Source organism: Phaseolus vulgaris, chromosome 5 (genome assembly GCF_000499845.2).
Source record: "Phaseolus vulgaris cultivar G19833 chromosome 5, P. vulgaris v2.0, whole genome shotgun sequence".
Taxonomy (NCBI): Eukaryota; Viridiplantae; Streptophyta; class Magnoliopsida; order Fabales; family Fabaceae; genus Phaseolus; species Phaseolus vulgaris.
Genome location: NC_023755.2, coordinates 30,252,865 through 30,274,842, shown reverse-complemented (window position 1 = coordinate 30,274,842; position 21,978 = coordinate 30,252,865). Strand labels below are relative to the sequence as shown.

The window sequence follows — 21,978 nt, the reverse complement described above, 5'->3', positions numbered from 1 at the left end:
ATAACGTAGCACCATCCACAGACACCAACGTTACCTCTTTGCCCACCACCTTCGTAAACCCATCCATGTTCCACAAGGCTAAGGGCAGCCCGTAACACCTCACCCACACACGTTTATGGTCCACTAAAAAAGCTGGCGTCCACGGCTTAATACTAACGAAAACACTATCCACCCATTGCTGGTTATCCGAGTAGAAAGTTTCAAAATCCGCCCCTTCTTTCGGTGTCAATAAGGAAAAGTTATCCCCTAAAAACCTTACTTGCATCAAGTTTATGCCTCCTTTTATGAACTCCTCCTCCACCTGGTCGTAGCTTAATTCTTCCTTAAACTGGCCTATGCTACTTCTTACCATCCATGGTAGCGACTGTTGTAGACATTTGACCGAAGGTTCTTTCCAGCTTGCTTGGCTTGCCCCTGTAACCACTTCAACGAAGGACCTACTTCCTTGCTTCTCCACCCATACTTGTTTTCCATTCTCCCCCCATGCTTGCTTTCCATTCTTCTCCCGATTAGTCCCGTTTTCCTTCTGTTGCTCCTTCCCTGCCTCCCCACATCTATGTTCCTCATAACCCTTCTACCATACCTTTCGTTTTCCTCCTGAGTCTTACGGTATTTTGGGATGTTAACATATAGTTTCCGGTTTCCAACGATTATTTGGTCTAGCTCACTTTCCAGCCATCTCACATTTCTAACGTCAAAAAATCTCACAAAGCCGAACCTTCTCCCCCATTTATTCAACCTTCGAGAGACAAACACTTCTTTCACTCTGGCCCATCTTTTAAACACTTTGAGCATATCTGTTTCCGTATAACCATGTGGGAAATTGGAGAAGAAGAACGTTGTGTAATCCTGTGATGAACCATGGTCTCCATGCCACTTTCTGGTGTTTACGCCCCCTCTCATGCTATTTCTCTTCGTTACTTCATTGTGCTCAGTAGTTGTTATCTTTGTTCTTTATTGTGCTTTTTTAGTTTTTAATGCTTTATGTGGTTTGTTCATTCCATTTTCTTTATGTTCGACGGTCTTCTCGCTTCCTCGCGTCCACTGTCCTAGGGAGCTACCTTGGAAGCTCCCTGCAGCTCCTTCCTGGTCCTTGCAGCTCCTCAACAACCCATACTCCTCCTTACCAGATTAGTAGTTTTAAAATTTTTATTTAAATTTTTGTCATTATTATTTATAATGAATTTAGTAGTTAGATTAGTAGTTGAATTGTAAATAATAGAATTATTAATTAGTTATATTATTAGGTAGATTATTAATTAGATTATTAGTTAGGTTATTATTTAAATTATTAGTTATATTGGTATTTTAATTGTAACATTTTTTTAATTAATTAGTTTATTTAAATTACTAGTCAGATTATTAATAAGATTATTAATTAGGTTATTATTTTTTTTAAAAAAATTGTTCGAGTTATTATTTAAATTATTAATTTAGTTGTAAAATTAGAATTAAATTATTAATTAGATTTTTATTTAAATTATAATACGTAGATTATTAGTTGGAATTGTAAAGTTGGAGTGCTTAATATTTGAATGGTATGTTGTTTCGGGGGAGTTCTACCCACGGGAATGCTACCAAAATTTAGTAGACTTTCACTAAAAAAAATATTTAATACAATTTTTCTATTCCTCCTCTAATTATAAATATGTTTTTTGTTCAAAAATTATTTTGTAAAAAACAGACAAGATTATACCGCAAGTAAATGTTATTTTTTTCATTTTATTATTTTATAGATTTTTTTTCGCACAATACTTTCTATTATAATAGTTTGAACTAATTTAATTATATTAGCAGAAACACATGTGCACGAGCGTTTGTGTGTCCGCATTTTTTATTTTTATCATTAAAATTTTTAAATTCATAATATTACTATAATAATAAAGAAAAAAATGATTTAATATTTTATATTTATTAACAATTCGCAATTTAATGGAACGAATCAATAAAAGGGAATAAAAGAATGATCAATTTGATAAAGTGAAATAGAAAGTGAACCTGTCAAGAAGAGAGTGTGAGCAGTGCCCCCCAAACAATCACTACAAGAAATAATGATGGTATAGTTTCCAAAAGAGCGATGCAAAGAGCAAAAGAGAGACACTGCATGAGGTTAATGTGGACTTAGCGTCCTAATAGAAATGAAAGCTAATCTTTTGGTGGCTATGCATTAGAGACGATCTCCAGTGGGACACAAATTTACAAGGTAGTGTTGACTAAGCCTAGATAAAGAAAAATATATTATTTAACTATAGCATAGATTTGGGGGACACTAAAATGGATATAAAATTAAATAATTATTAAGAAGTGGACTTTAAACCTAACATTAACCACATAAAATCGGTGAGGTTTGCACCTACTTATATTATGAAATGTCTTAATCTCTAGTGGGATTATATATTATAGGTGGTTCGATAATTAACTTAACCTAACTCAATCTCATAAAACCAACTTATAAGGTGAGGTTTGCACCCTCTTATATACTATGAAATGTCTTAATCTCTAGTAGACGTGGGATCTCCAACAATAATTAACTTAGTGTGGGCTAAGGTGACAATAAACGTCCACGTCACTTTAGTGTTGCCTAAACCTACACTAAATGTAATAAAATATTAACTTCCATCTACTTTGTGTCCCCATTCTAGACGTTAACTTATTATTATTATTTTAATATTTTTTAGTGAGTTAAAGATCTCTATTGTGGACACAATATTTGACATTTATTTTTGTGTCCAACTTGAGTAGACTTCACTCATGCTAGTAACTTCTTTTTTATAGCCCTCGCTTTTTGTTGGCAGCTAAAATGAATTTTTCTTGTAGTGAATGACTTTAAAGGTCTGATTGCGAAAGACTGGACAAACAATAGATTACCATTGCAAATCCAAGGTACGAAGACCCAGTCTTCTGTAATGCAACGAACCTTTTCCTTACCTCGTGCGAGAAAGATTGTGTCAGAAATCATATTCTCAAAATTCTATTGGCGAATTTGGAGAAGCTTCGATGCCACATTTGTGATGACAAGAATAGGTGATCCATGAAGAATGATATAATTGGAGTGGAGAATAATAAGTTGCTTTGCTCCTCGTTCATATCTCCATTCAGACCGCCCATGCAAGGCATTCGAAGATGCTCATCCGCCAAATGCTGTTAATGGAGGTCACAATCATAGATTGAGTCATCAGTGAAGTAACTGTTGTAGCCATCCATTCATATTTTTTTTTGCAAAAAAAGATAAGAAATCAAATGGTAAGAATGAATAAAAACTATGATTTTTAAAAGAAATGAAGATATGGGGAAAAAATTGTTTCACGTCGTATAAAATGTTTAATAAACTGTTCCACATTCAAAATTTAAAATTGATGATTACTTTTAAAAAAAGATAGAATTTTAGTTTTAAAAAAACAAAATTTCAGTGTAAAATTCAAAAACACTAAAGAGTAGTTAAAGAAAAAGAGTAGTTAAAGACCCTTTTAATAGAAAAAAAAGGCAAGTTAAGCAATAAAACATTTTCATGCTTGTAAGTTTTATCCCATGTAAAGAGTTGACAAAATATACTATTTAAGCCAACCACAAGTACTTTAGTTTTACTAGAGTTGGAAATTTCAACTTTAACTCAAATTAATCCTCCAGATGGCTATAAAAAATTATGATGGTTTTTTTTTTATTACAGATGATATATATATATATATAATTTTTTTAAAATTTAATTTATAAATTAATAGGTGGTTGATAAATTTTTAACTTATAAGTTATGATATGATAAATTAATTTATTAAATTAAGAATATCTAAAAAAAATTGACAAATATAAAATAAAATAAAAAAATATAATTATATAAATTTGTTATATAAATAAAATTTAAATTTATATAAAAAATATATTATAAATTTACTCTTTTGAAATAATTAAATTTTCACTACAATTATGTGTATTTCCATTTATTTTTAAAAAATATATATGTTTTGTTTTAAACAAGTTATTTTATTTAAATTAGTTGATTTAATAAGTATTAATCAAATTTAATTTATTATTTATTTTTCAGAAATTTAAATTTTTGAATTTCTTAATTTAAACTAATTGTCAAGACTCAATTTCATTCAGGCATTTAAAATTTATTTTAAATAAAATAACACTTTGAAAAACTACTAAGAATATAATAAAAGAAATACAGTAATAATAGAAATATCTTTTATCTTAAAAGATATGTTTACATTCGTTTTATAGTTTGGTAAAAATCTGTCCTTTTAAAAAAAATCATTTCTGTTATATCAATTATGTTGTAAAGTTAAAAAATATAGTGCCTGAAAATAAGGTCTCTGCATCTTATCTTGTTTCAAAGACCCTTTTTCCTCTCTCCTCTACTTTCCTCACCATTCCCAATTAGAAGGGCCTTCGCATAATAGGCACATCTCTAATCGCTAAATTACATGAAAAATATATTTTTAAATAAGATGGTTATGTGATCACTTTTTATATATTTACCTTTACTTTTTTTAATTTTCGTGTCATTTTCTTTCGATTTTATATGTTTTTTTAAATAAATAAAGAAACGTACATATATATATATTGATTTTTTTAATATAATGGTACAGTTTGCATTATTCTTTTATATTAAATAGCGTTTCTATATACTAGTCATCTCGTAGTATAAACGTTTTATTTCTTTTATTAGTTTTACACTATTTCTACAAACTTAATACTTTACTAAATTAACTATAAATAATAAATAGTTATCTAAAATATATGTATGATCAATCACATCATTTTATATTTAATATTAAAGTTTTTTTAAAAATATAATTCAAAAACAATAAATCTTATACAGATCAAATATTTTCTTCTAAATCAAATTTATACTTTAAACTGAATAGTTTAATTAATAATATATTTTCAATAGCAAAGGGTGATCGAAATAGTGGAGCATTGTGCCGTGTATGCGAGAATATAATTATATGATATTTGCACATTGACGACTAATTCAACAAATAAAGTCGTTGAAATATCTTAGGTTACGTTAATTAATTGTCTCATTTACCAACTCCGTGAAGAAAAAGTTTGCATATACTACGGGTTAGTTTTGGATCAAGATAAAAGAGTGTCAACTAAAACAGATTTAATTCATTGACTTAATATATATTAATAACAAACCTATCCCTAAGATCATTAATGCACTGATTTCTATATAATATATATATATATATATATATATATATATTTTAAAGGACTAGTGGAATATTCTAAAGATATTAATGCATTGATTTCTAATATATATATATTAAAAATTAAAGAATACCATGGAAAAAATATATTTAATGACAACCTATTATTACGGTTCTAATCCACATGTCATGTAAATATAAAGAAATTTTTTTATGTCACTTATAAGTTTAATTCACATAATGTGTTATTATTATGATGATTATATTTTTACTTGTTATAATAAGTCATTTATTGAACATTTTTTTAGATTTATTTTAAATTTTATTTTAGTTTTAATTTTCTTTTAACTTTTATCTTCTTTTTTCTTCTCCTTTTCGGTATACCAATTCGTCATGATCCTCACCACCTCCATCGTTGTCCTCATTGGCAACATCAACATTCGTGTGGTGGAGATCTGTCACCCCAAGTTCAAGATCACTTTTTTGGTGTATGTGTGGTTGTAATCTGTGGTTGATTACATAGTGGAATACCTAGTGATTTATGGGAACTGAATGTAGCTCTTGGTGTAAGAATGAACCAGTATAAATTTTTTTGTGATTCTCTCTTTCCCTAATCTCAATTATATATGTTTTAAGTTGTTTTTATAAATTGCTGATAAAAACAATCGGTTGAATCGCAGAAACAACTGCTTGATTTTCTGGAAATCAACTAAAACAATTTTATAACTTGAGCATTTTCATTCCTTTGGCTTTGAATCTTCATTGGCTTTCTCCATACCTTCAAAGTTTGCGAAAAACGTTTAAAAACAATTCACCCCCTCTTGTTTTAGGCCTACAATTCTAACAATTGGCATCAAGAGTTAGGTTCTTGGAAGTTACTCAAGTTTTGATCCAAAAATTTATTTTTATGGCTGATAAATTTAGTGTTTTTGAAATAGGTTTGGACAAAGTTTGAAATTGGTTGGCTTGATATCAAACCAATTTGGTCCTGCGTGTTGACCAAAACGCTGGAGCTTTGCCTCGTCAAACTTGGATCGACGTATGCGCCGTGTTTGCCTCCGTCCTTCACCGCGATCCACCTCAAGAACCTGCAAAAGAACAGAACGGCGCCGTTGCGGCCGATCGCACTCCTACGCCCAAGTCAGTGACTGAACCACCAATTACTAAGAGTTAAACTCAAGAACTCTCTCAAGGAACCGTGAACCAGTTCTCTCTCAGTATACTCAAGAACTCGCAAGCGTAAAGAAGACAATCTGAACGTGCGTACCTCAGAAGTTCGTTGGGAAACTCTTATATACCTGGACACTTTCTCTCTCCTGGCAGTTACACACCTGGACACGTGGCTTGCATCCAGCTGTACACGTGCCTTCATCTGGAGCATCCTTGACTTGGGCGCTACTTCTGACTCTCCTTTGGCTAAGTTACTTATGCATGATACTACTCAGTGCATAGTTGTCTTGGAGCGCGATCTCTTCTGGATTGGCGAGTTAGGGTGCCTTCGTACACACCTTCCCTGTGGTCTCGCCGGCCGCCTTCATGATCTGCACCACCTGTTTCACCGTGTATGCTCAAGCAAGCTGTCCCCTGACCTCATCCTCTGGCCAGCTGGGAAATGTCTATCTGCCTTCATCTCCGGCGATGTCCTTGTTTTAGCGATCTCTAATCACTTGGTCGCCTGGGTTTACATCTGGCGACTTCATCTTTAACCCGGTGACCGCCGGTTCTGGTGTGCTGGAGATCGGAGCACGCCAACTTAATAACTGGAGATTACACGAGCCCCCCGACTTCCTTCCCTTCTGCCAGCCAGGCGTCCCATCAACACGCCTATACAATAGCTTGATGCCACGTCATCACCTCCGACTATCAGGGCAGTACACAAGCCCCCCAGTCTTAAGCGAAGACTTGTCCAGCGAAAAGACTAAAGGAGTCACGTCAATACCGATCTACGTGGCGCTGGCGCAGAATTCCAAACGGTTGTACTTTCTGCTTTCCTGACACTCCACCAACCACTCCTCCAATCGCTCGACACGTGGCTTCATCAACGGCTATCTTTAATTTTCGTTTGCGCTTCCCAAACCCATTTGAAAAACCCTTAAACCCATTTCGCTTCTACTGTTCCATCACTTCTTCGTTTCCTCAAACGCTTCGAATTTCTTCTGCAAAAGCTCACGACGCTCTTCAACCTCCTGAATCCTCAACTTCCTTCATCGCTCTTCCGATCATAAAAAGGTACTCCCTTTACTTCTTCTGCTGATTTTTCCTGCATTTTGATCGATTCGCATCATCCATTAACTGTCTGGTGCATACGCTGTGGGCTGTTTCTTCTATTTCTCCTTTCTCGTAACTTAGGGCTTCGTCTTCGTTACAACGAACCTTCGTTAGTTCGTTTTTCACCCTTCTTTCATGATCTAGTCAGCCTCTGCGAACCCTGATCACCTTTTCTTTTCTTCTTCCTTTACAGCTTCCGCGATGGCTCGCTCAAAGATCACCCCAAATCCTCCTCCCTCGTCACGAAACCCTTCATCTCAAGCTCACAACCCACCGCGAGCACTTGGTGCTTCTTCTTCCCAGGATGAGAGGCCTGCAACCTCCCGCCCTAACCTGGCTCAGGCTACTCCACCTGTCGCCGGAGGAGCCTCCGTTCCTTCCCCAGACTTCAAAAAATTGTACCCGTGGGCCACCCCGACCTTGCTGAAGGAAACCTCCTCAGTAAACTCTGCTGGGGCAGTTCTTCGATTGAAGAAAGGGGACAAGCCTCACCTGTCGTTCCACAAGGAGCATGACGACAAGATGATGGTGCTACCTTGCCCCCCCGACATGCCAGTGTGCGCCGACAACAAAGGGAACAACGGCGGGTTGTTCTGCTTCGTATACACCACCATGTTCAAGAAGGTGAAACTTAGGTTTCCCTTCACTCGTTTTGAAAGGGAGCTACTCACCGAGCTCGACATCGCCGCCGCCCAGCTCCATCCCAACAGCTGGGCGTTCGTGCGGGCGTTCCAGATCATGTGCGACCATCTGGGGCTACCAGCGTCAGTGGACGTTTTTCTTTTCCTCTTCGAAGCCAAACACCCGGGAGATCGCCTGTGGGTGAGTCTGAACGGGATTGCTGGGAGGTCGATCCTCTCTATCTTCCAGCAATCCTACAAAGATTGGAAAGGCAAGTTTGTCCAGGTGCGTCCAAACGACAAGGACGCCTCGCTGCTCGACGACTTCCCCTTGTATTGGGTAAACAAGGGGAATAAAGAGTCCAAGGGAAGCTTCAGGAGGCCAAGGAGTCCTGACAGCATGGGTGCTTTGGACAAGGATCTGTGCTTCTTCTGGAAAAGCGTGGCAGACGCCAATATTACTTTCCTCACCACTACGCTCATCTCCTTCGAGTTCTTCGAAGATCAACTCGAAGTCCGCATAGGTTAGAACTCACCTCAACGTCTAAGTCATTACCTTGACATTACCTCTGCTAACTGTTTCTGGGCGTCTTGTCTGTTGTACACAAGACTTTGGTTTTATTTTCTGCACCACTTATCTGCTTTTGCTGCATACTGACTTATGCGTTTATCTTTCTCTCTGAGCTAACCCATGTATCTTTGCATTATGCAGATCGTATGTTGGGCCAGGGAAAACTAGCTGAACTAAGGGCGCTCGCCCGAGCCCATGGGTTGGCGTCGGGTTCCCAGACCGTGCCAAACTCAGTGGTGGAGATCGTCGCTGCACAGGGCAGATCGCCACCCAAGGGCCCAACTCTTTCCGCAGCCCAGCCCGCCAATCAGCGCAAAAAGCTTATCCTCAGGAAACCAAAGAGGAAAACCCCTCAAGTGGTTCATGAGGAAGAAGAAGAAGACGATGAGGTGACTGAAGATGGCCTCATCACCAAGAGGAAGAGGGTGGCGCCTTCTTCACCATCCGCTCCACCTCCTCCTCCAACATCAACACCACCTTCCACCCCAGCTCCACCTCCAACACTGCTTCCTCCACCAGCTCCCACCTCGCCATTCCAAGCGGTTCCTCTGGCGTCTGCACTTCCTGTGGTTGAGGCCGCCGAGCCTAACTTCATGGAGAACCCCCCGAGCGCCTCCACGCCCTATGTATCAGCTGGAGGGGGTCCTCCTTCAAATGCTTCAACCACAAACGCTGCACCGGTCGGGGATGAGGGTGCTCACAACTCTCCAATCCTCATTACTGAATCCCCGACGTCGCCACCACGCCAAGAAGCACTCATTGAACAACCAACTCAAGAAGGTGGCGGCGAGAACCAACAACAAGCCCCCCCGGTGCCTCCACAAGCAAACCTCTCTCTTGAGGTCAAAAGGGTGTGGGAGCCCTTCTCAGCAAAACTGAAGATGATGACGGAGGATTTCCCCTCCATCATATCCAAAGTTGTGGAGAGTTCCACCAAAAAGCTCCAGGATGACATCTTCACACTCCGAGCGGAGAATCGCACCATAAGGATTGAGGCGGAGAGGTTATCCTGCAATCTAACGCTCGCCGAGATCGACCACTCCCGAGTGGAAGATGCTATGAGCACTGAGCTCCGGGTGGCGCGCAAGGAGGCCACCGATCTACGCCATAAGGTGCAGCTCTTGGCTCAAGAGAAGATTGAGCTGGAGAGCAAGCTGGTACCCTATCGCGTCAAAGTGGCTGACCTGGAGGCGTTGATCAAAGCAGACGCCGCCAAGGTAAAGAACCTCGAGAAAAGGTCAGCCGATCGGGAGGTCTTCTTGGGGAAGGTGGAAAAGGAGAGAGACGACACCATGGCCAAGCTCGCTGAAGCCAACGAAGAAAATGGGAAGATCGGCGCAGAGCTGGCCCAGGTGCAGGCGGAATCCAAGAAGGTTGTTGAAGACCTTCTTCAAGCTCGGGAAACAATTGAAGAACTCAAGAAACAAGCTGAAGAGCTGAAGCAGCAGAACGAGGGGCTAAAGAAACAGATTGAAGAACTTAAGCTGAGCTCTGCCCAGATTCTCGCTGCTGGATTCGAGGCTGCCCGGGAACAATTCGCCTGCCTGTACCCCGACTTGGATCTTTCCATGGTGTCTCTCAACAATGAGGTGGTGGACGGGAAGGTTGTTCCTTCTGAAGATTGATTGCTTCCCTCCATCCACGATTCTTATGCTTTCTCCTTACACATAATTGTAATAGACTTTCCCTTTTTCTGTATATGTACCTTGAACTGATCGCACTTTATTATAAAGTCTTTGCGCTTCTTCTTGTAACTTCTTTGTCTGCTTTATCTCTCCGTGCATAATCTACTTCAAAGAAATTAACTTAGTAACTTCGTAAGCGCAATTGTATACTTAACTGCTTCGAACCACCGACTTCCGAAAAAAACACTCTAACAACTTGTAGCCTCAAGGTAATGAACCTTAGCGTGAAATCGCTCTTCAAATAACGAACTTCAACTCAACTAATGGCTTAAGACACCGCTCATCTGATCTGCCTTATCAAAACGGGTCTTGACTTTCTCGCCATTGCTTGAACTTTTCCTGGTCGCCAAAGACTCTTGGCGATATCAGCTTCTTCCTGCCTTCACAACTTGGCCATTGTTCCTTTATCTGGGGGTAGAGGCGCCTTTCGGATCCTTCTCTACCTTCCTGAGCTTCAGAACAAAAGACCGGGTGGCTAGGCGTTCTCTTCGAACCTGCCTTAGCCACCCTCCAAACTTCTTCCACCCTCTACACCATACCTGAACTCGTTCGAGACGAGAAGGATTTTATCTTGCCTGAACTCGCTCATCGGCGAGAAGGTCTTTAACTCGCCTGAACTCGCTCATCGGCGAGAAGGTCTTTATCTCATGCCTCTACATTGCCCCAGGGGTTACATCTCCTCTCCCCCAGAAACACTGAGGACTTTTTGCTGGTGCCTCTACATTGCCCCAGGGGTTACATCTTATCCCCCCAGAAACACTGAGGACTTTTCACTGGTGCCTCTACATTGCCCCAGAGGCTACATCTTCTCTCCTCTGGAGGCACTGAGGACTTTTTACTCTTCCTCGCCTGCACTCGCTCGACGGCGAGGAGGTCTTTATCTCGCCTCAGAACGCGCGAGGGCGTTGAGGTCTTTTAACTGGTGCCTCCGATCGCCGAAAGACGATGAGGACTTTAACTTTAATTGATGCCGCCAATCGCCGAAAGACGATGGGGACTTAGAAACCTTTTAGAAAGCATGCAATATATCTTTAACTTGCCTTAAATCACATATAAGTGACAAGGTCTTTCTTCAAAACTTTTGGAAAACAGCAAGCATGCATCTGAAACACCTTAAACTTCGAAAACTCTTCTTTATTGGGTGGCCTCATTAAAAACCCTCCTTAGGGAAAAAAGAGTGCCCCCTCCAAACTGTTTTAACAGAAACATTGTAATATAACTTCGTGTTTGTCTTTACTTACAAAGTTCTTAACTGTAATATAACTTGAGGTGCGTGGCGTTCCAAGTGCGAGGAATCGCCCCTCCTTCCAATGTCTCTAAGCGGTAGGCGCCGTTCCCGAGCGCCTCGGTTATCCTGAACAGTCCCGTCCACTTAGGCGACAACTTATTCTCCATCTCGTACTGGTGGGCTTTCCTCATCACCAGGTCGCCCTCTCTGAACTGTCTTGGCATCACCTTCGAGTTATATCTTCGTTCAATCCTTCTCTTCACCGCCTCAGCTTTCAATCTCGCCTCTTCCCTGACCTCATCCAGCAAATCCAGATTCAGCCTTCTTTCCTCGTTCGAGTCTTCCGCTACAAAGTTCTGGAATCTCGGCGAGCTCTCTTGGATTTCTACTGGAATCATTGCGTCGCATCCATAGACCAAGCTGAACGGGGTTTCATGGGTTCCTGACTGCTCGGTGGTGTGGTACGCCCAGACTATACGGGGTACCTCCTCAGCCCAACTTCCTTTGGCTTTCTCTAGCCTTCTCTTCAAACCTCTTAGCAACACCCGATTGGCTGACTCTACTTGGCCATTCGTCTGAGGGTACTCGACGGATGCAAACACTTGTTGAATTCCCACCCCTTCGCACAACTTCTTCAACAGGTGACTTGCAAACTGAGTCTCATTGTCCGACACCAGGCGCTTGGGCACACCAAACCGGCACACAATGTTCTTCCACACGAAACCTTCGATCTTGTGTGCGGTGATCTGGGCCACTGGTTCTGCTTCGATCCACTTGGTGAAATATTCAATCGCCACCACCAAATACTTCATCTGCCTGATCGCCAGCGGGAATGGTCCTAGGATGTCGATTCCCCATGTGTGAAACGGCCAAGGACTGTAAATCGACTTCAACTCCTCAGGAGGCGCTTTGTGCTAATCGGCGTGCTGCTGGCATTGTTTGCAGCACTGCGCATACCTCTTGCAATCTTCTCTCATTGTTGGCCAATAGTAACCTGCACGGAGAGTCCTTCCGGCCAGAGCTCGACCCCCGACGTGGCTTCCGCATATCCCTTCATGGAGCTCTGCCATAATTCTTGTACATTTTTCCTCGTGCACACACTCCAGGAGTGGGTGAGTGAACCCAAACCTGTACAACTCGCCGTCAATCATTATGAACTTGCTAGAATTCTTCTTTATCTTCCTAGCCTCCGTCGGATCCAGCGGGAGGAGGCCATCTGCCAGGCACCGCTTGTACTGTGTTACCCAGGTGTCTGGCTCATGGGTCGTGCAGACCTGCGTCATGTTCACCTTCTCTCCCCGACATGCTCTTATTCTCAGCGATCTCAAGGTCTCTTGAGTCAGGGATCTGTGACTCCTCGCCGTTTTCTCCGTTGACTTGCTTATCTGAAGAACCAGGTGATCTGCTACAAATGCTCTCGGCGTCTTCAGAGTTTCTTGGATCACCGTCCTCTGCCTACCCCCCTTGCCTGCACTGGCGAGCTTAGCTAGCAAGTCAGCTCGGGCATTCTGCTCTCTGGGCACATGCACCACTTCAAAGGAGGCAAAGGAACTCTTCAATTCCTGTACATACTCCAGGTAAGCCGCCATTTGTGGATCTTTGGCCTGGAACTCGCCTGTTACTTGCTCCGTGACTAGCAGCGAGTCACTCTTTGCCATCAGCACCCTAGCTCCCATCTCTTTGGCCAGCAAAATTCCGGTGATCAGCGCCTCATATTCTGCTTGATTGTTGCTGGCCTTGAAGGCAAACCTCAACGATTGTTCAATCAGCACGCCGTTGGGCCCCTCCAAGATGACTCCAGCACCGCTACCTTGCTGGTTCGACGATCCGTCCACTGAAAGCACCCAACGGAAGTCATCCCCTTCAACTCGTGTCGCTTCAGACGAGAGCTCGACCACGAAGTCTGCGAAGATCTGCCCCTTGATCGGGCCTCGGGGCTCATACTTAATATCAAACTCCGACAGCTCCACTGCCCACTTCACCATCCTTCCCGCAACATCGGGCTTCTTCAAGACCTTCTGGATGGGCAGGTCGGTCATCACCAGTATTGTAAAACTATGGAAATAGTGGCGCAACCTCCTCGCCGAAAAGACTACTGCCAGTGCAGCTTTCTCCAGGGCCTGATACCTCGTTTCGGGGCCCTGCAGCACCTTACTAACAAAATAAATAGGCTTTTGAGCCTGGTCTTGGTCCTAGGTGAGCACCGCACTCACCGCCCTCTCAGTTACAGCAAAATACAACCTGAGAGGGGTTCCCACCAGCGGTTTGCACAAAACCGGCGGGCTCGCCAGATACTCCTTAAGCTTGACGAAGGCTTCCTCACACTCCTTCGTCCAGGCAAATTTGTTATTCCGCCTTAAACACTGGAAATATGGATGGCCCTTCTCTCCGCTAGCTGACACGAAGCGAGACAGGGCGGCCATCCGACCTGTAAGCTGTTGTACTTCTTTCACAGTGGCCGGGCTCCTCATCGCCAAGATGGCGGCACACTTATCCGGGTTGGCCTCTATTCCTCTTTCAGTTAAGAGAAATCCCAGGAACTTTCCAGCCTCCACGCCAAAGATGCACTTCTCAGGATTCAGCTTCAACCTAAACTTGGCGATCGTAGTGAACAACTCTTCCAAGTCCGCAACGTGCTTGCTTTTCTCTGGTGAGGTCACGACCATGTCATCCACGTACGCTTGCACATTCCTTCCCAGCATTGGTGCAAGTACTCGATCCATCAACCTCTGGTACGTGGCCCCCGCGTTCTTCAGCCCAAACGGCATCACCTTGTAGTAGTAGCACGATCTCTCGGTCATGAAGGCAGTCTTCTCTTCATCCATGGGATGCATCCTGATTTGGTTATACCCCGAGAAGGCATCCAGGAAACTCAACAACTTACACCCTGCAGCACTGTTCACCAGGGCGTCTATGCTTGGTAAAGGATATGAGTCCTTTGGGCAAGCCTTATTCAGATCAGTGAAATCGACGCACATGCGCCATTTCCCATTACTCTTCTTCACCAGTACGACATTTGCCAGCCATTCAGGGTACTGGACTTCCCTGATGTGGCCTGCAGCGAGGAGCTTCTGGGTCTCGTCTCTAATCGCCTGCCTCCTCTCCTCGTTGAACTTTCTTCTCCTCTGCCGCACTGGTCTCACCAAGTTGTCCATCGCCAAATGATGGCACAAGAAGTCGGGATCGATCCCGGGCATGTCCGAAGCGGACCATGCAAACGCATCCAGATGCCGCTCTATCACCTTGGCGATCTGGTCTTGGAGCTCGACCTCCAGAGATCTTCCCAGCTTGAAGATCTTTCCTCCGATCTCTCTCTCGAGCCACTGCTCGACGGGTTTTGGCTTGGTTTCTCTGGCGATCACCGCCCTGGCGATTCCCAGCTCCCTCGCTTCCTCAGGGCGATTCCTTGCCTCTTCTTCCTCCAGACCGACGTTCCCCTCCCCCAGCTCAGCATCCACCATCTCCACATCTCTTCCGGCGGTCTCTTCTATTACCGTCGATCTGGGCTTCACACCAGGAGGCGGGGTGGTTGTCACGTAACTCACCGACCTCTTGTTCTTCAGGCTATTCTCATAGCACTTCTTCGCTTCTTTCTGGTCGGATTTGATGGTGATCACCACCCCCTCCATAGACGGCAACTTCACCTTCATGTGCCGGGTCGACGGTATAGCGCCTATCCTGTTGAGCGTGGGTCTTCCCAGCAGAATGTTGTATGCTGAGGGAGCATTTACGACAAGGTACTTGATTTTCTCTGTTCTCGAACCCGCCTCATCTGTAAACGTAGTCCTCAACTCTATGTACCCCCTGACGTCCACCTGATCACCAGCGAAACCATACAAACACCCTCCATAGGGTCTCAGTTGGTCAAGGGGTAGCTCCAACTGCGTGAAGGTCGGCCATAACATCACGTCTGCCGAGCTTCCTTGGTCCACCAGAACCCTGTGGACCTTCCTTCCTGTTGTGATCAACGAGATGACTATGGGATCGTTGTCATGAGGCACAACGTCCCGAAGATCTTGCTTGGTGGACGTAATGTCCACATCCGGTGAGTGGTCCTCAAACATATCCACCGTCATCACAGACCTCGCATACCTCTTCCTCTGTGATGCGGTGCATCCACCACCCGAGAAACCTCCTGCAATGGTGTGGATTTCCCCGTGGGTAGGCATCTCGTGCTGCTGGGCCTCTCCACCTGCTGGTTGGGAGCTCGACGCGCCCCCCGTCCTTCTGTCCAGCAAGTAGTCGTTTAGGAACCCGCTCTTGACCAGATCGTCGAGCTGGTATCCTAAAGCCAAGCATGAATCCACGGTGTGGCCAAAGCCCTGGTGAAACTCACACCAGGCGTCTGGCTTTGGTCCCAACACCTTGTCGCCCACCTTCTCGGGCGCTTTCAACCTAGCTGATATATTGGGAATGGCGATCAGGTCCGCCAATCCCATGACAAACTTGTGCTTTGGCGGGCGATTGTACTCCCGGCGTGCTGGTTACGGGGGCCCTTGGCCCCTGCCCTTGTTCTTCCTTGGATCATAAGGATGGCGAGTCCTCTGATCCCTTCTGGCCGCTGCTGTCTCCAGCACCCTCTGTGGCTGGATCCTGGTCTGGGCACGTGGCCTAGCGGGAGCCACGCTTCCCCTCTTCTCGGCGACCTCACTCTCATCGGCGATGTGGGCCACCGCAAGTCGCCTGACCTCAGCAAATGTGGCAGGGTGAGCCCTGATCAATGCCTCACAGAATGGTCCCGGCAGCACGCCCTTCTTGAATGCGTAGACCAGCATCTCTTCATCTTTGGCTGGCGATCAGACCATCTGCGCCCCAAAACGATTCAGGTAGTCCCTGAGGGACTCTCCCTGATACTGCCTTATGCCGAACAAATCATAAGACACCCTGGGCGGTGCCTTGTTCACGATGTACTGCTCGACGAAGATTTTCGAAAACTGTTGGAAGTTGGTTATGTGACCTGTAGGCAGGCTCACAAACCATTCCAGCGCCGTTCCCTGGAGTGTGCTCACAAACATCTTGCAGTACACGGCGTCTGATCCTCCTGACAGCATCATCTGCGTATGGAACATGGTGAGATGTGCCTCAGGATCCTCCACACCGGTAAAAACAGCCTTCACAGGTACCACACTCGCGGGGATGGGCATGTCGGTAATCGCCTGAGCGAAAGGCATAGGAAAAACACAAGGCGGCGTTGACGGCGCGACCTCTTCAGCGACTGGGCGCCCTCACTGCTCCTGAAGAGCTTGACGCAGTTCTTCAGTCACTTTGCTAAGCTCATCATTCCTGGCCCGAGAGGCGACCAGGTCCTCATGCATTCTCGCCTGCTCTATACGCGAGGCTTCCACATTCGCCTGCAACGAACGCATGATCTCCACCATCTGCGCCATAGTCATGGCGCTGGCGCCTTCAGCAGCAACGGGCGCAACTGGACTTGAACGGTTGCTTCTCATTTTTCTCATGAAAACTTGGCAAATCACAGAATGCAATGAACAACACCTCCTTCAGCGACGATCGATTCAGCGATCAATCGGTCAGAACTTCGCGAAACTGCGAAAGAAACCTCAAGAACACAGAAAACCTTCACAGAAACCCGCAACTCCACCAAAAACCAGCGCTTCTTCCACGAAAAACCAAACGAGCCAAAGAACTCAGATCTCACCGATCAAAACTCGCGCAATCAGCAGGAAACTTCACCTCACCGAACAAAAACCCAAACGAACGGTGGAAAACGCGAAATTACTGAACAAAACCTAGATGAACAGCGAACAATGGTTGCACCAGCACACAACCACGCAGAAACTGCAAAAACCTCCAAGAACTCACGCTGTGGATGGGAACAGGTTTTACACGGCCCCACGGTGGGCGCCTGATGGTCCTGCCTGTTGACCAAAACGCTGGAGCTTTGCCTCGTCAAACTTGGATCGACGTATGCGTCGTGTTTGCCTCCGTCCTTCACCGCGATCCACCTCAAGAACCTGCAAAAGAACAGAACGGCGCCGCTGCGGCCGATCGCACTCCAACGCCCAAGTCAGTGACTGAACCACCAATTACTAAGAGTTAAACTCATGAACTCTCTCAAGGAACCGTGAACCAGTTCTCTCTCAGTATACTCAAGAACTCGCAAGCGTAAAGAAGACAATCTGAACGTGTGTACCTCAGAAGTTCGTTGGGAAACTCTTATATACCTGGACACTTTCTCTCTCCTGGCAGTTACACACCTGGACACGTGGCTTGCATCCAGCTGTACACGTGCCTTCATCTGGAGCATCCTTGACTTGGGCGCTACTTCTGACTCTCCTTTGGCTAAGTTACTTATGCATGATACTACTCAGTGCATAGTTGTCTTGGAGCGCGATCTCTTCTGGATTGGCGAGTTAGGGTGCCTTCGTACACACCTTCCCTGTGGTCTCGCCGGCCGCCTTCATGATCTGCACCACCTGTTTCACCGTGTATGCTCAAGCAAGCTGTCCCCTGACCTCATCCTCTGGCCAGCTGGGAAATGTCTATCTGCCTTCATCTCCGGCGATGTCCTTGTTTTGGCGATCTCTAATCACTTGGTCGCCTGGGTTTACATCTGGCGACTTCATCTTTAACCCGGTGACCGCCGGTTCTGGTGTGCTGGAGATCGGAGCACGCCAACTTAATAACTGGAGACTACACGAGCCCCCCGACTTCCTTCCCTTCTGCCAGCCAGGCGTCCCATCAACACGCCTATACAATAGCTTGATGCCACGTCATCACCTCCGACTACCAGGGCGGTACACAATTCAATCGTTAGTTTCGACAATTCTACCGATTGTTTTTTTGAAATAGGTTTGGACAAAGTTTGAAATTGGTTGGCTTGATGTCAAACCAATTCAATCGTTGGTTTCGACAATTCTACCGATTGTTTTTTGAAAACTTTTAGCAGAATCGGTTAAGTTTGGTAAATTTGTCTTAATTGATTCAAAATTGTATTGATTCCTTCATTAAACGCTTTTAACTGCCTTTTGGAGTTTATAATTGGCTGTTTAACGCTCCTGGTAGTAATGATCTGAGATTAATATTTTGAAAACAATTTTCTCCAAGATTTACATCAAGCTTTGACTGAACATGCTAAGAGTGGAATAGGACTACTGTGTAATCTTTTGTAATTCAATTTGTATCAGGTGTGATCTTTCCTTATTCTCTTTTGATCTGTATTTCTGTAAAGAACTGTGATTCATAGAGTCAGAGGTTTTCTGATCTGTGGTGTGTTGTATTGCCAAAGGAAGTTGTTAGAATATATGACCTTAAATGAGAGGGGGGGGGGGTGAATTGTTTAAGAGGGATTTTCGAAAACTTTGAAGGTATAATGAAAATCAATGCTGAATTACAGTGAATAGAATCAAGGAAACAAAGAACCAAAACTGTTTTAAGATGATATCAGAAAAACAATCGGTTGTTTTTATCAACAGTTAATAAAAACAACTTAAAACAGATATATGTGAGATCAGGGAAAGAGAGAATCACACAAACAGATTTATACTGGTTCACTCTTACACCAAGAGCTACATCCAGTCCCCAGAAACCACTGGGTAATGCACTATACAATCAAAACCAGATTACACACGTCACACACCAAAGTAGTGACCTTGAACCCCTCAAGAAACACACTACCTTTGGCAAACCACACCAAAAATGTTTATCTTGAACACCTGAAGAGCACACAACACTCCTTGACAACACAAATACAGAAATATAGTAATCAAGGAAGAAGGGAATAGAATACAGCTGGGTATTACAAAACTTAAAGTTCAGAATACAACCCAATCCTATTCCACACACTTAAGAAAGCTCTTTCAAATCTTGGAAAAAATGTTTTGATAAACTCTTTCTGTTACTTCAAGATTAGGAGCGTAAAACCACCTTTATATAGACCAACCAAGTGATCAAAAGCATTTAATAAAGGAGCCAAGTTAGTTTGGATCATATTAAAACCGCTTAACAAAATTATGTTAAGGTTTTCAAGAAAACAATCGATTGATTTGGTTTGACAACAAAGTCAACCAAGTCAAACAACTTTCAACCTTTTTCAAAAACTACTAAGGTAAAACAACCTGTTGTTTCAAAAAACAACCTGTTGAAATTTTGACAGCTTTTTTGAAAACACATCTTTTCAAAAGGTTAAAGATTCAAATGAACTTGGATCATCTTAAGAAGTAAATTAACAAGTTTCAAACAACTAGACAACACACACACACCCAGCAGCAAGGTCTTCAAGCTTTTCTCTTGGATTTGGAGATATCAAAGCATCTTGTTCAACAGAAGTGTGTGTTCTTGAAGGATTCAAGGTCACTTCTTTGGTGTATGTGTGTTTGTAATCTGTGGTTGATTACATAGTGGAATACCTAGTGATTTATGGGGACTGGATGTAGCTCTTGGTGTCAGAATGAACCAGTATAATTTTTTTTGTGTGATTCTCTCTTTCCCTAATCTCAATTATATATGTTTTAAGTTGTTTTTATAAACTGTTGATATAAACAACCGATTGAATTGCAAAACCAACCGGTTGATTTTTTGGAAATCAACCAAAATAGTTTTGTAAGTTGAGCGTTTTAATTCCTTTGGTTTTGAATTTTCATTGACTTTCTCCATACCTTTAAAGTTTGCGAAAAATGTTTAAAAATAATTCACCCCTCCCTCCTGTTTCATGCTTACAATTCTAACAATTGGTAACAAAAGTTAGGTTTTTGAAAGTTACTCAAGTTTTGATCCAAAAATTTGTTTTTATGGTTGATAAACTTAGTGTTTTTGAAATAGGTTTGGAAAAAGCTTGGAATTGGTTGACTTGATGTCAAACCAACTCAATCGCTTGTTTCGACAATTCTACCAATTGGTTTTTGAAAACTCTTAATAGAATCTGTTAAGTTTGGTAAATCTGTTTTAATTGATTCAAAACTGTTTTGGCTCCTTATTAAATGCTTTTAATCGCCTTTTGGAGTTTAAAATAGGTTGTTTAACGCTCCTGGTAGAAATGATCCGAGATTAATCTTTTGAAAACAATTTTTTCCAAAATTTACATCAAGCTTTGATTGAACTTGGTAAGAGTGTTATAAAACTACTGTGTAATCTTCTGTAATTCAACCTGTATCAGGTGTGATCTTTCCTTATTCTCTCTTGATCTGTATTTCTGTAAAGAACTGGGATTCACAAAGTTAGTGGTTGTTTTAATCTGTGGTGTGTAGTATTGCCAAAGGAAGTGTGTGTTCTTGAGGGGTTCAAGATCACTTCTTTGGTGTGTGTGTGGTTGTAATCTGTGGTTGATTACATAGTGGAATACCTAGTGAATTTTGGGGACTGGATGTAGCTCTTGGTGTAAGAGTGAACCAGTATAAATTTTTGTGTGTGATTCTCTCTTTCCCTAATCTCAATTATATATGTTTTAAGTTATTTTTATAAACTATTGATATAAACAACTGGTTGAATCGCAAAAACAACCAGTTGATTTTTTGGAAATCAACTAAAATAGAGGATTTTCTTTCCTTTGGCTTTTAATATTCATTAACTTTCTCCATACCTTCAAAGTTTGATAAAAATGTTTAAAAACAATTCACCCCTCTTGTTTTAGGCCTACAATTCTAACATGTATAATATGGAATGAATGATTGAAGAATCAAACAAAGTTATATCATTGCTATTACATTAAGAATTAAAGTTTATAAGCAAGAAGGAATGAATGGTGATTATGGAATTATTGCAGCATATGGACGACACAGTGTATAGCAAAAATTAAAGGATGTGTTAGTTGTCTCGGTCAACATGAAGTTTTTACAATGGAAAGGGAATAAGGTATCTTTTTTAGGCAACGAGAGAGGAATGTATGGCCAAGCTGAATATTTGTTATGGCTAGTTTTGGGTTACCTGTTCAGCAAGGTAACTACACTCTTTCTGAGAAAGGTGGAAAGGCAATGGTACTATGGACGGAGATGCAATACCTGCTGAAGTGGATTTAGTTTGAAGCATGGAGGTAGTGTAAATTGGAGGGACTTGACGGAAGCTAAAGAAATTGGTTAAAGGTGTGTATGGATGTGTGAAGGGGCATGATAGTAGTAATTAAATTGACTGAGCATTCTATCAGAGGGTGTGTAACGGTGGGATGATGGTTCTTGTGAAATAGAGTTATCCATATGCCCACATTGGTATTTCTTTGATGCAGGGTAGGTCAATGCCTTTGACAAGGGTCCAGTAGAGCTTGGCACCATTTTAAGTTATGGGAGGGAGGATGCTTTCCAACCATGTTGTTAATTATGTTCATTGATATAGATGCAACAATTTGCTTAGTTGGTACTCTGCATTGTAAGGAAAACAGAGAAGAAGAAACAGAGTTTTAAGAAGCAAAAAATAGTAATTCTGTATTATTATAAAATATACCACTAAGGGTATATTTATAGAATACAACAATACAGTATATTCAGAAAACTAACTATAG

General features: G+C 42.6%; 1 protein-coding gene across 1 annotated transcript; it reads right to left on the bottom strand.

Annotated features, from left to right (window-relative positions):
* Nucleotides 1–345: 345 nt before the first annotated feature.
* LOC137834289 (uncharacterized) lies at nucleotides 346–903 on the bottom strand. The gene has a single exon (XM_068642351.1). It carries the CDS (start codon nucleotides 901–903, stop codon nucleotides 346–348), a length of 558 nt encoding a protein of 185 aa, XP_068498452.1.
* Between the last annotated feature and the right edge of the window lie 21,075 nt (nucleotides 904–21,978).